Source organism: Vipera ursinii (genome assembly GCF_947247035.1).
Source record: "Vipera ursinii genome assembly, chromosome: 1".
NCBI lineage: Eukaryota > Metazoa > Chordata > Lepidosauria > Squamata > Viperidae > Vipera > Vipera ursinii.
The window spans coordinates 236815266-236830364 of record NC_139512.1 but is presented as its reverse complement, the minus strand read 5'-3'; the positions used below and the strand labels follow the sequence as shown (position 1 = coordinate 236830364).

Below are 15099 nucleotides of genomic sequence, written 5' to 3'. Positions count from 1 at the left end.
TTAAATTTCCAATTGACTTGGTCAGGTTTAGTGTTGAAAACAATAAGGCAATTGGCAGAAGTCACCTTGTGTTCGTAGAAAATACATCTAGCCAGACAGTGTCCAAAGCTTCAGCACTGAGCTCTTTATTCTTCAGCACATTTATTAATAGCCTGGATAAAGAGGTGGAGGCAACAGTTATCAAATTAATAGCTAATGCAAACTTGTATGGGCTACCTAATAACCTAAAGGAAAAAAAATGAAGTTGGAAAAAAACCCCTGTATAAATTACAGAAAAGGACTGAGGAAAACACAAATTTAACAAAGATAAATATGGAAAAAATAGGATAGGGGTTAGCAGTTATCCCTGTCCAGTCATGACTGACTCCAGGGGCAGTGCTCATCTCTGTTTCTTAGCCAAGGGATAGCATTGTCTGAAGATGCTTCCATGGTCATGTGACCAGCATGACTATGAGCTGAATGAAGTGCATGGAACTTGTTACCTTCCCACCGAAGTGGTACCTGTTTATTTACTTGCATTTGCATGCTTTTGAACTGCTAGGTGGGCAGGAGTTAGGGCAAAAAAATGGGAGCTCACCCTATGGTGTAGCACTTGGGTCTCGAATTCGGGCTGTCACCTTTCCAGCTGACAAGCTCAGCATTTTTAATTGCTGAGCCATTGCACCCCAGTTATAAAAAAGTTAAATATTTTGGAATTCCAGATAAAGCCTTCAGAAGAATGATTCTTCCATTTAAATCAATCTGTTTTAAACCTAGAAGGTCTCTGTTTCTAATTTGTACCTTCAGTTTTTAATATTTTTTTAAATATATTGGCTACCTTGAATACTTGCAGTAATATAAAAGCTGGAATATAAATCTATAAATAAGTGAACCGTAGTAAATCTGTTTGAGACTTCTAGATTTGAGGATGATTCATGATTACACAACAGACTAAGTATGGAATTAGAAAAATCCGTAAGTGGATCTCACTTTTGAGAGGAGGTCTTCTTTATCTCAATATAATTGGGAAGGGCAATCTATAATAATAATAACAATAACAACAGCAATAATAATAGAGTTGGAAAGAACCATAGAGGTCTTCTAGTCCAACCCATTGCTCAGGCAGGAAACCCTATACCATTTCAGACAAATGGTTCTCCAGTCTCTTCTTAAAAACATCCAGTGTTGGCGCATTCACAACTTCTGGAGGCAGGTTGTTCCACTCATTAATTGTTCTAACTGTCAGGAAGTTTCTCCTTAGTTCTAGGTTGCTTCTCTCCTTGATTAGTTTCCATTCATTGCTTCTTGTCCGGCCTTCAGGTGCTCTGGAGAATAGCTTGATTCCCTCTTCTTTGTGGCAACCCCTGAGATATTGGAACACTGTTATCATGTCACCCCTAGTCTTCATTAAACTAAACATACCCAATTCCAGCAACTGTTCTTTATATGTTTTAGCCTCCAGTCCTCTGATCATCTCTGTACACTTTCTAGAGTCTCAACATCTTTTTTACATTGTGGTGACCAAAACTGGATGCATTATTCCCAAGCAGTGCTTTTTTTGTAAAAGAAAAAGGTGCTGGAACTCACACATGTCATACAACCCGCCTTGCCTACCCTACAAGGTTCCATCCCAAAAAGGTGCCGGAACTCCGTTCTGACCGTTCTATGAGAAAAAAAGCCCTGTTCCCAAGTGTGGTCTTACCAAGGCGTTATAAAGTGGCATTAACACTTCACGTGATTTTGATTCTATCCCTCTGTTAATGCAGCCTGGCATTGTGTTGGCTTTTTTGACAGCTGCAGCACACTGCTGGCTCATATTTAAGTAAGATCCGAGATCCCTCTCACAGTTACTAGTATTGAGCAAGGTACTATCTATACTGTACCTGTGCATTTGGTTTTTCTTGCCAAAATGTAGAACCTTACTTTTTTCACCATTGAATTTTATTCCGTTAGATAGCGCCCAGTGTTCAAGCCTGTCAAGATCCTTCTGCATCTTAATCCTGTCTTCTGGAGTGTTGGTTATTCCTGCCAGCTTGGTGTCATCTGCAAATTTGATGAGTTCCCCAACTATCCCCTCATCCAGATCATTGATGGAGATGTTGAAGAGTACTGGGCCTAAAACAGAGCCTTGGGGTACCCCACTGCATACTTCCCTCCATGTAGATGCAATTCCATTGAGGACTGCAGGTTGAGTGCAGTTGGTCAGCCAGTTATGAATCCATCTGGTGATAATGCTGTCTAACCCACATTTTTCTATCTTACCTAGTAGTAGGTTGTGGTCTACTTTATCAAATGCTTTACTGAAGTCCAATAAATTATATCCACAGCATTCCTCTGGTCCACTAATTTTGTCACTTGGTGAAAGAATGCAATAAGATTTGTCTGGCATGATCTGTTTTTGACAAACCCATGTTGGCTTTTGGTTATGACTTTATTTGCCTCTAGGTGTTCGCTGATTCCTTGCTTGATTATCTTTTCCAGAATCTTCCCAGGTATTGGGGTCAGGCTGATCTGTCTGTAGTTTCCTGGATCTATTTTTTTTCCTTTCTACATCATCAGGACCAAAATCTCTTGAGTCAGTGAAGGAATTCAAATTAGAACAACCCTGACCTATAGCTCTTTACCTTCTGCTTGAACATATCTGGTAAAATGGATCCACCCAATCTAGAAAATTGATTTCATATCAAATTGTTCTTTTCTTTTTTCCAACATAGAACCACCACATGTCTCCCTGTTGGCTAAAATCAATAGTTCCCAACCTGTAAAGTCCATAAGAGTATCATAGGTGTCCATAGGTAACTTATCAATAATATTCCATTTGAAATGGCTAATATTTCTCAAGATCACCAGGTATTTGAACATTTTGCCTTTCTCATTTATCATCTTAGCAGGTTATGGCTTTCTTCCCATATCTTTCTCAGGATTTTAAAAATTAAACTTGTTCATTTAATTTGGGAGTCAGTTGCCATTTAAGTGAATTATTTATCCAGGATGTATACAGACACTGCATTGTCAAACCCTGGCAGAGCATATTTGTCCAAATAAATTAGAAGATTTAAACCATTGTTTAAGATTATTGTTGTATGACCTGCATTCTACACACTCAAAAAAATCAATAGGTCATGACTTTATTCTGTATAACAACTTTAAATTATTTGAACAATGCTTCAATTACCCACTCAGTGTGCTCTTTTGGGGTTATTTTATTTTTCTTTCGGAGAGATGGAGTCTGCTATTGCTGTGGCTTCCTAAGGTTACTTTGTCATAGGTCTACGAACATATGCTGTCTTCATTTTCAGTGCATGTTGCTGATGTTGCTTCATTCTAAATAGTCTGGCAATAACAAAGAATTATGAAACAGAGACAGATGTGCTCTCTGAATCTTACATCCACAACCAGACTTAAGAATACAAAAGGGCATTTTGAGTCGGCATGCTTGATGCTGAAGTCCCTATATTTGAAATTATCTCTAGTTTAAATGTTTTACTTTTGTTCATGATCTCGGTGTCATATTTTATAAATACTGACATTGTATTTAATTCCATACAGTGATGTTCTGGTCCTGACTTCTGGAATATTTTTGTGTATCATTAAGCACATTGAGAGGTTTTGAAATTAACTAGTATCAGATCTTGCTGAGCTGATGGAAAAGTATTAAGTGCCACATTTCTGGGAGACATTTGCAAAAATATTTAATATTCAGAGTAGGCCAATGACATTTGTTAAAGAAGAGAGGCAGTAGATTTTGGAAGTGGGGAGGTCTCTTCCACTTGGTAATAAAGGAATATAGTGTATTCATTTAAATTACATTCTGAAAGGATTGTATTACAGACAGATTGTATTACAAACGTGCTACAGACGGATTATTTGTATGCTTGTTTGTGTGTATCTACAAAATACTATTGCTGAATGTCTGTAGTACAAAGTGCATATAGTAGAACAGTCAACCACTCTGACAACTTCACTCTAACCAACTCCTTCAGTGTTGCTTTTAATAAATGAAACAGGTATTAATCCAGATTTCAGTAGAGGCAACACCTGACTGAACTTAGTTTGGAAACTAAGCAGGACTGGACCTGGCTAATACTTGGACGTAGGACAATTTGGAAATTCCAGGACTGTAGCTTAGACAAGCTGCAAAACAATCAAGAAAGAAGACAGAGGGAAGCCATGTGCCTGTTATTGCCAAGGACTACACATATGAAGACAAGCTTGACTTGAAAGAGTTTTTATTTTCTAACAATTAGAGTTGGGGGAGACTCTGAAATGAAGTCTCCTTATTCCAGGGAATAACAACAGTTACTTGGACAATTCATTATGATATTTCATCAGGTAGTTAGATTGTTTCTTCCACATTTCATTTTAATTAAAAATGAGGGAAGCATTAATTGAAAAGAGATCAGTGCTCAATTGTGTAACTTTTGAAACTTATTTTATCCATTTATTGTACAGAAACAACATTAACTATATACAGACCTACCCTATTTTCTCATCAAATTGGCATTCAGAATTGGCTGTCACAGAGACAGGAATACACTACAGAAAACAATAATGAAGGAACGTCTCAGAGGATAAATAGAAATACTAATGTATTTGAATACATCTTCTTTGTCAAGTCACTCTTATGGATGTCTCTAAACAGATCTATTTTAGATGATAAAGTTGAAAGTTACACACTTAAAAGGCTGCTTGATAGTTATAAATAACGTGGTTTAATGCTCAAGGCAGAATGGAATATATTTTATTAATAAAATCTCTGTTGGAACCAGAGATAGAATATAGCTCAATGGTCATATAACTGCTTTGATTGCAAAAGGTTCAGCATTTTGAGGATGGGGGAAAAAGGAGAGACCACTGTCTGAAATCTAGGAAGACATAGCCAATGCTTTTGAACTATTTTGATTCATGTTTCATGTGGTAGTTTCCCATATTTCTTTTTTTATTGAAAAGTTTTACAATACATTTTATCTTTAGCAAAACAAAACCCCTCCCAACCCCCTCCCCTCCCACCCCCTTCCCACTCCCCAACCCTCCCCAGCCCCTCCCTCCCTTTCCCCTCCCCCCCCCCCCCGATTTCCCAGAGCTGAGTACAGGGTATAAAAATACAAACAATCATAATCTACCTTATGCAAACAATCCTAAACTATTAAAACTATCGCACTTTAACTCATATAGATAAACTCCAAACGTATAAATATCACATCAATAATTATTCAAGTGCTAAATAATACTTTTTAGTCCCATATTTACTCCATAGTATCTCTCTGTTGCAAATAGTCTTTCAGGTGTACTAAGGTCTTTACCATATCCTCAAAATTAAAAACTTTACAGTCCATTCTTCTATAATCAGTAGTTCTACCTTTTTACTAGAAATCTTACTGCCATAGTTAAATTCAACATCCACTTGATATCCACCGCAATAATGTCAATAATACCCAATAAGAACAATTACAGGCAAAACAATTTTACATCAATCATTAAAAACTATTCTTCTTTCCAGCTGGGCTTTAAATTTCCATACTAAAACCAAGTTTATGCAATCTTCCCTTCTCCTAATATATTATACAGCTTCAAGTACCATACATTACTTTCCAAACTTAAAATTTTTTATATAGTCACATCATTCTTATATTTCTTAAACATATGAGACCAATTTCTATATTCATGACCCATTAGAATTATATATATATATATATATATATATATATATATATATATATATATATATATATATATATATATATAGGCAGTGCTGCTATAAAGCATTTTATCTGTTAAAAGGGCAAATAGGAAGATCACAAAACAATGTTTGAAACAGTTCATGGATGCAGAGCAAACAAGAATGATTTGCAGATCAATGTGCTTGATATATAGCTACCTTTCCTTCTCATACCTCAATTCCTTTTCCTTACTATTTCTTACTTCTTCTTTTTTGTGTATTGCCTCATGTTGCTTACCACAAAAGGAAATAGAGTGAAGGGTATGTATATAAAAAAACAAATCAGAATTTAAATACATTACCAAGTAAAAGATTCCATGCAATTTTCAAATGAATGAAACAGCGGTTTTTGGTGCTTGAAAAGAAACACATACATTTTGGCTGTTTGGGTCCATACATGGATGAAATGGGGCTATGTTTTCTATATGGAATGAAGCCTGATTGCTCCACCAGAAAAGATATAGAAGGGAACAGAGGGAAGCAGCCAAGATGATGGGTGGTAGGGAATGCTGCGTAATGAGATTCAGTCCTGCTGAATCAATGAGCAAGAATATCCACTGGTTCAGCACTATACTATACTATTTCAAACAGCTCTTTCCTATATAATTGCAAGAGGAAAAATGGTATTCTGATATTTAAAAATCAAGAAAACATTCAGTTGTGGCATCCCGTTTTCAGCCTGTGGAAATGCAGATCAGTAGTCTAGTCTGCTCAATATTTCACCACATCTTTTTTCTGCATATGTGGATAATACCCTGACTCTAAATTTTATGAGGCTGTTTACTTAAGCCCCCCCTCCAATTTCTGACGTTTACTTATTTGATACATAAATATTCACTATGAATATTTTTTAAAAAAATCATTCTTTTGGGTTTTGCTACCTGGGTCATTTATTTGGGCTTCACAAAGCTGTCCTGTGATAACATTTTGATTGACTATAATCTGTTACAGGGTCCAGTTGGATTGAAAGGTGAAAAAGGTGACCGAGTAAGTGCAGCTTTAGAATTAATTCACATACATTTTTTAACTTATTAAATGCAGTTTTTTTAAAAAAGTCTCTTTACTACGGTGAGATATAAACCAACAATCATTTTATTTATTAAGGGAGACATGGCTTCCCAGGGTATGATGCGAGCTGTGGCAAGACAGGTCTGCGAACAAATGATCAACAGTAAGTGGTGCTTCTATCACATACAACAAAAGCCGTATACCAAGTTGTCAGGCACTAACACACTGTAGATTTTAAGCATGTGGGATGTTTGCAGAGTAGTCATATGCTCTATAACAGCCTTCCTCCAAAGCAGGGCTCTTCAAACTTGGCCCTTTTATGACTTGTGGTCTTCAACTCCCAAAATTCCTCAGGCAGGCACGCTGGCTGAGGAATTTTGGGAGTTGAAGTCCACAAGTCATAAAAGGTCCAGGTTTGAAGACCCCTGCTCTAAAGGGTTGTTTTCTTAATGGGAAATCAGAGGAGAGTTTCTTTTACAAGTGCATATTAGTTCACAATCCCTATCAGAGGTAGAAGCAACACAGAACAAAATATTTTCAGTTGCTGCTTATCAGTGGCACCTTCCTTAGTTCAGGAGTCTGAGCCAGAAGTCAAGTTGAGAGGGATAGTATTGATAGGAGTAATTCTTTTTTAACATTTAGATTTATGCTTGTAAATTAACATTTTGTTTTGTTTTGTGCCTTTGAATCAGTGTTGGCTCCTGGCAATAGCCTGGATGTGTTTTTGTAGTTTTATGGGCAAGGTTTTTCAGAAGTGATTTGTCATTGCCTTCGTCTTAGGGCTGAGAGAAGCTGACTTTGTGCCTAAGGCAGGACTAGAACTGGAGAATCTGTTAGTTGAAAAACAACAATCAACTAATGTTTTTATCTCTTAATATCTCACTGTCACTGAATTCTAGGATTTTGTGGAATATCATTGAAAAACCCTGTGCTAACTTACAAAAATTTACATGTGCTATTTTCAGTGTCCTGTTTAGTAATGCATTTCCTCTTCCCCCCCATTCTTCAAGTAACCATCCTAACTGTTTATTAGTCACTGGTCATAATCCAGGAGGCACCCGTGCTGACACCACATCTGCATCACTTTAGACCAGACATGTCGAACACAAGGCCCGGGGGCCGGATTCAGCCCGCAAAGTGGTTTCATGTTGCCCGCGAAGCCATCCTGGAAACAGTGAGGGAATGGCCCCCACTGCCTTGGCCCTGGCCCTGGTCTTCTGCCAGAGACCCTCAGATCTGTCCCATTCCTGCCCAGGCCCTCATAGGCACCCTTGATGCGAACGATGTATAGCTGGCCATGCCCACCCAGTAGGCCATACGCACTCTAGCCACGCCCACCCAGTAGGCCACACCCACCCTGGCCATACCCACCCGCCCCCCTGAGGGCAACCACAGTGCTGATGCGGCCCTCAATGAAATTGAGTTTGACACCCCTGCTTTAGACAGTTACACATACTTGGCTATTCATTAGCCTAGATTTAATTTATATATTTTTACTGGTGGGTAGGAACTGTAGAGGAGTAGTAAAAAAAATTATCAGAGAAATCAGTACATAATCAAGTATCTTAAGTTTCTATACAGCACAATTTATTCCCGTTTTGAGTTGGGGAAGGGAAAGGATATAAGAATATGCATAAGTCTTCCATTCGCTGAATAGTTCTTTCTTTTTAAAATGGCAGACTGTACTAGTTTCAACTTTGGCATCAGCTGCTGGGTAGAGAGTATTTTTAATCACTCTAAAGGATGTTTCAATATTCACTCTCTTAGTTAATCTATTTCTTCTTCTTCTTTTTGTCCCCAAAAAGACCAAATGACCCGATTTAACCAGATGCTGAATCAAATTCCAAACGATTACCATTCAAGTCGCAGCCAGCCTGGACCTCCAGGGCCACCGGGTCCCCCTGGACCTCCTGGCAACTCAGGAGAGCCTGGAAATGGAGGCAGGCCAGGATTTCCGGGCACACCTGGCATGCAAGGTTCCCCTGGCGAGCGAGGTGGGTTGTCCTTAGGGTCATGGGGATATTCCCCTGAAGAGGGGGGAGGGTTCTAAACTTTCAGGGTTTAGAACAGTGGTGGGACTATCAGCAAAACAAAGAACATACGTGAACCTCAAATGTGAGACCATGAAAACTGCTCAAAGTGGCATTGACCAAACAGCCAACATTAGATGTTTCCTGAGCAATTGAAGGCATCACTTCTGTGATGCAGCTTGAATATATTTTCTTTTTGGTGTGCTTTAGGGCTACCTGGAGAGAAAGGTGAAAGAGGAATTGGAATACAAGGATCACGAGGTTTGCCAGGGCCACCAGGTAGGTTATAATAGTGATATATACTATTAAAAATAATGATATATACTACCAAAGTTTTGAAACTTTTATCCATTCATCATGTTGTTCATCCTCCTTAAGTCCACATATCAGTTGAAAATATTGAGTAATTCCATAGTAGCAATTGGCTTTTGTTTGTGATACTTCTCCCTCCCTCCCCCTCCCTCTCTCTCTCTCTCTCTCTCTCTCCATATACAAAGTTACAGGGCTCTCTCATAGATCATGATGTTCGTCATAGTGGCTAGTTTTGCTATTATTATAGTTTGGTTCCTTATTTAGATCTTGGCAGGGTTAGTCAGATTCTGTCTCATTGCTTCTGTCTTCAATTTATTATTGAATGTTCATGACAAACTCCATAATAAGCTCATAACGATTTTTACCTTACATTTTATGAAAACTTCCATGTCTTTTAACCATGAACATAAATTGTTCCAAGGAAAACATTATCTCATCTATTCTAAAGCTACGGAGTTGCAAAATTAAAATAATCTTATGCTTTATTTGAAACGTACCATAGAAGTTGCTTCCCTGTGTAATCCACCAGACTCAGTCGGGCCAAAACAATTTTCTATGACTAAAGATCTTAAAATCAGGGAAACAACTAATGATGAGTTACGTTTTGGTTTCCTGTGGTTGTTTCATTAACACCATATGTTGAAACCGAACAGAAACATTCCTTAACTATATGCTTGAGTGTAATCTAGTTTTTAATTTTGCCAGCCACTTTACTAAAGTGCCTCGTGTTGAATTTATTGATACAACACTTTCCTTTTCATTCTACACTTAGGTCCACAAGGAGAATCCAGAACTGGCCCACCAGGTTCTACAGGTTCCCGAGGTCCACCTGGGCCACCTGGCCGACCTGGTAATGGTGGTATCAGAGGCCCTCCTGGGCCCCCTGGATACTGTGATTCATCCCTGTGTGCTAGCATTGCTTACAACGGCCAAGGATACCCAGGTAGGTTATTGAGAACTTAAATGTCATTGAATACTTTAATAAAAGCTTGTTCAGCATGAATAATTTTATGCAGTGAAAAGTTGTAGTAAAAGTAGAATTAATTAGAAATTAAAACTGAACTATAACTCAACTGCTGAACAGTCTAAGCTTCCCAACTCAATCAGATTTAGACATATTTGTCATGATTCTCATCACTGGTTTCTTTCACGTTTATAAAATTTCTCCAGTTTTTGAAGTAGCTTTGTCCCAGTTTGAAGTGCTAATTTTACTTTAAGGAAAAAAGTACTTTATATGTTTCAATCTAATTTATTTCTAATATTTAAAGTGAAAGGATAAGGCGCATTGCTGTTAGGACATAATTGACCATTTTTCCTTCTTCTTCCTGTTTTCCTTCTACATCAAACTACTCCTGTACTTCTGAACAAGGTTGACCATTCGTCTAAAGTATAAAGAACAGAGTTTGCCATTTCTGCGTTCATCTTTCTGATTCGTGATGGGATTATCTATACAAAATTAGTACCTGAAATCTAATTTTCCATCTCAAATGTCATTTTGTGATACAGTGCAGACAACTAGGCAAGGGTTAGGGCATGGGAAGTCATTATTTGCACTGTATCAAATTTAATGGAATCTGCTATATTGGTCTATTATGCAAATTTCTTCTGAGAAGAGTCAATTTGAGGCACTGAATGGTCAAAGGAAGTTAAATGCTGGATATTTGTGACCACAGGATACCAAATCACTAAACTAGGAAGGGTCATAACCAGTGACCATGCCATATATTTAAGGCCTCTTCAAGAAAAGATTCCAGGTCCTTAATATTGATCACTAATTTGTTGTGTGCACTGTAGCACCTTATATGTGATATTGCTGTTTGTTATGTTGTTTGCATGTATACGTGAATATATATAGATATATATATATATATGTACACACACATTCATAGTATTAATGGGTAGATCAAATTCAATAGAATAAGCCATAATGCAAAATTTGCACAATATCAACAATTGAATGAGAAATAAATGGAAAGTAATACTGAAGTGCTACCCTTTCAGAAAATAATCTGGCATATATATATATATATATATATAGATAGATAGATATACATACAGTTTAACTCTCATAGATGTAATGAATGAAAAACAGTTTTGCACAGCTGTTCAACCCTGAAAACTAAATCTTTGACCTATTTCAGGATCCGGCTAACAAATTTTCTATGCCGCCAGTGCTGCTTACAGTTTGAATTTTCATGAAAATCCTGTTTCTGAGATGTTTGTGCACGTGCTTACTTGGACGTGAATCTGTATGTTTATTTCATTATAGATAATGGTCACATAAATGGTGTTGGCCTCATAAGAGGGGAAATGCTCTTTTTAAAAGAATGTACTTACTAACAAGCATTTGTGATTGCAATAAAGGGCAATGGCATTTGATAAAGCAAGGGATGTAAACTCAACTTCCCTGTTCTTACTGTTCAATTGTAGCAAAACCAAGTTACTAGAATGGCAGCGGAGGCTTATAAACATCTTAATAAACATAACACCATAATATATTTACCTTGGCGAAACAGAAAATGACTGTAAATAATGAACTAATTCTGGCTTGTAAATGATTTGTATGGAATCATGTCCACTAAACCTAGTTAACATTACATCATGCTTTTGCATTCAAACTTCCTTCTGCTTTTTTAATTTGTGCCAGCATAATTTCTTCAAAACTTTTGAAGTCTTTCTTTTCTTTTCTCTTACCTCATTCAGGACTTGAGGCTTTTTTGTATATGTAATCTTCTTACAAGTGCTGAAAATATATTTAATTTTGATTCTGATTTTCCTGAAATCTTTGGGGTTCCTCTAGCACTAGCTCTAGTTCAATTGGATACGAGGCACATTTGTCAGAAAATAGTAGTTGCTGTTATTGTCAATGGTGACAACTTGGTGTAAATTTCTGCCACACCCATAGGGAGCTATTTTGAATAAAACAATGTTGCATACATGAAGTTTCCCCATTTGAACAAAGCATTGGTTTTAATAATTGGCTTTCACTTAAGTGGAACTCTTAAAAATTACTTAAGTATACATTAAGCCTACTAAAATTAATTGTGTCCCAATGAAATAAATGGAGTAAATTACAACTAATTGTGACTAATTGAGATTAATAAATCTCAATGGTTTTCACTGGAAATTACTCAAGGCTTGACTTTACGGTTTGTAATTTTGAGCTTAAATGGACTCCAGAAGATGGTAGAGGACAGGAAGGCCTGGAGGAACAATGTCCATGGGGTTGCGATGGGTCGGACACGACTTTGCAGCTAACAACAATTGTAATACTTATCTTTAAAAAAAACCCTAAACCTCAAAATTATTTTGAGCGTTGTAGTCCTTAAATTGTGCCAGTATTCTTTCTGTTTCAGAATTTTTTCTTCTCCCAAATTGAAATTATTTTTGAACGATCATTATCTGTACATGCACAAAATCAATGTTAGAGACTAAACTGCAAAGTAGGACTTGCTAATTTGCTTGCCATTAAGTCTCTTTGCTCCCTAAGAGGCTTAAGTTTTGCACAGAACTTCAGTTTTCAATATTTTAGATGTGTATGTTATTATTTTTGTTTAAATTTTATGTTAATTTGCCATTAAAAAAAGTTTTTGAAAGGGAATAGAAAAAATTCTTCAACAGACAAAACACGGTGCTTCCCCCTCCCCCGGCCACCTGTTTTTGCTGGACAAACATATAAAGCTCCAGCATTCATGTCAAAGGCAAGGGCAATCAATGCCCCAGTCACAACTCCCCTTGTTGAGATCCACGTGGGTGGCAGAATTTCTACATAAATTATTGATTTTAGAATCATTGGTTAGGGTGGGTGTTGTTGTTTTTTTAAAAAAATGAAATCGCTTCTGAATGAAAGCCCTGAGGATTGACTAAAAGAAAAAGACAAACCATCCCAGATTTACTAAAATAAAACATCAACAACCGAATAGCCTGCTTTTAAACGTAAGAAAAAGAAATCCCTTCTTGATTCAAAGACATATGATAATAACTTTAATGTTCCATTGGACAACTATTTTCAACCAGAGTCCTATGTACCTGACAGTGGACCATATCAGCCTGACAGTGAGGCCTACATAGTACCAGTGGAACCTGAACGAAGAGATGAGCACTATGAGGACTATGGATCTGATATGCACTCACCTGGGTTCCCTGAACATATGCGCTGGAAACGCTCCTTATCAAGAAAAGCAAAAACAAAACCATAAATGTCTTTATTTTCTCACTTCTCTCTCCCCACCCCCTCTCCCTTTGGGTATTTGTTTTTGTTGTTGCCATTCTCTCATATGTAGATATGCTATTCCTCCCGCCGTGTTTCCAAGCAGAAGTACAACTTAAATCTTCTGAGAAATATCTGACGTATGTGGGAATAGCAATAGATGTTGCTACACATTCCGTTCTCTCTGTCTCTCTTGGAATGCCTGTAATATACCCGTGCTTCAGGTGGCTGCGTTAAACCTTAACAAGTGCATCAAAGTGACTGCAAGGCTACAGTTCTTTTAGTAGATTAAAAATGCAACAACCACAAAAATCCCGCCTTCTTCACAGCTACTACAAGTAATCTGGATGTCTCGGCAATGGAAGAGCTTGCCTTATCATTTTTTTCCCTCATCAAATTGCTCGCTCAGTAATTCAGTCACTGTTGCCAATCTGCAACAATCTAATAAAAGGAAGAAATTTCTCTTTCCACGTAAGCAATTTCTTCTACTTTTGCATATATCTTGCAGGGCACATACTGCTTTTATGCATCCCTTTTAACAACCACAGACCTTTAAATAATATAGCTGGCATCCTTGTATCGACTGGATACAATTTTAAAAGAAGTAATGGCTTAATTTTCCTTGTTTTAGAGACTTTAACATTTATGCCAAATTGCAGTCAATCCTGCAGAGATGGAATTGCATGTTTGTGTTGTATATTTAGTTATGATTCCCCTTCTCTCCGGAATATAATGTTTCATAGTTATCAGAAAAAAGCAGTTGGAAATTGTTTGCAAGACTATGGATATAGAATTGCTGCTTTTATATTTTAACTGCAAATTGTGAATTTCACTGCCTTATATTATTTATTTCTGAAACAAAAGAGGCATTTTTCAATAAAACTACTGAAAATCTGTACAGTGTCTGAGTATTATTGCTGGAAAACGTCCAGATTTCAAAGGCTTCATTGCTATGGAAAATTAATCACCTGAAACACTGGACTCTATTTCTCTCTGCATGTGTGTGTGTACACATCTACACACACACACACATAGCACACTGCAGTTTAAAATGCTCAGTGAGGAGCACTTTATTTTCAGCAACATTTTCTCTGCTCTGAAGGTATAGCTTATGACCTGGTTGTACAGAAGCCTCCATAGCAAAATGAACAACATTTCCCAACCTTAGAACTCCATGTACATTTTGCAAATGATCTGTAATCTCAGCGGCTCAATATCTGGTAGAGTTGCCAGGTTTTTTCTAGACTGCGCCCTTTAAAAAATGAGGAGGAGAGGAAACTTGATCAATACAAGTGAAAATACAGTATAAAAGTGGTTCGGAGATAGAAAGATTTAAGTTTGCAATAGTGGTGAATATCTGTAGCTCAGGTATAGGATGAGAGTGAAGATTTGTTCTCCAAGCTTGTGGGTTGGTTTCCAGTTGTTTTGTTACCCGACTAGGTAACATCTTCAGCGGCGTTTAGGGGATGCTTAAATGCCATTGAAGATGTTACCTAGCCTGGTAACGAAATGTTCGGAAACCAACCCACAAACTCGGACAACGAACCTTCACCCTCAAAGATTTAAGAATTTTCTCTAGACCATGTGCTGTCTTTTATTGAGTAGTTAAACCATTGGCCCATGTGGCTCAGTATTACCAATGTTGGCTGGCAACTGGCTTGACAAAGTTTCAGATTTATTTATTTTACTAGACTTATATAGTGGTCTAGCCATTGACCATCATGTGTAAACACTTTATTACATGATTGGTACCTACATAGTCAATTTGAACAAACACCTGGAAACATGCCAAGATTTTTCTCCTACCAAACCCAATTGAACATTTTCCCATCAAAAGCCCT

At 37.3% G+C, this 15099-nt stretch overlaps 1 protein-coding gene across 1 annotated transcript in view; it reads left to right on the top strand.

Annotated features, from left to right (window-relative positions):
* COL12A1 (collagen type XII alpha 1 chain) overlaps window positions 1-14148 on the top strand; it is a 124811-nt gene extending 110663 nt beyond the window's left edge. The window contains exons 61-66 of the mRNA XM_083376905.1: window positions 6650-6685; window positions 6803-6869; window positions 8512-8700; window positions 8947-9015; window positions 9821-9991; window positions 13066-14148. Coding sequence (XP_083233031.1) covers window positions 6650-6685; window positions 6803-6869; window positions 8512-8700; window positions 8947-9015; window positions 9821-9991; window positions 13066-13247 — 714 coding nt within the window. The 3' untranslated portion in view covers window positions 13248-14148. The remainder of the gene's footprint in view (window positions 1-6649; window positions 6686-6802; window positions 6870-8511; window positions 8701-8946; window positions 9016-9820; window positions 9992-13065) is intronic.
* Window positions 14149-15099: the final 951 nt, after the last annotated feature.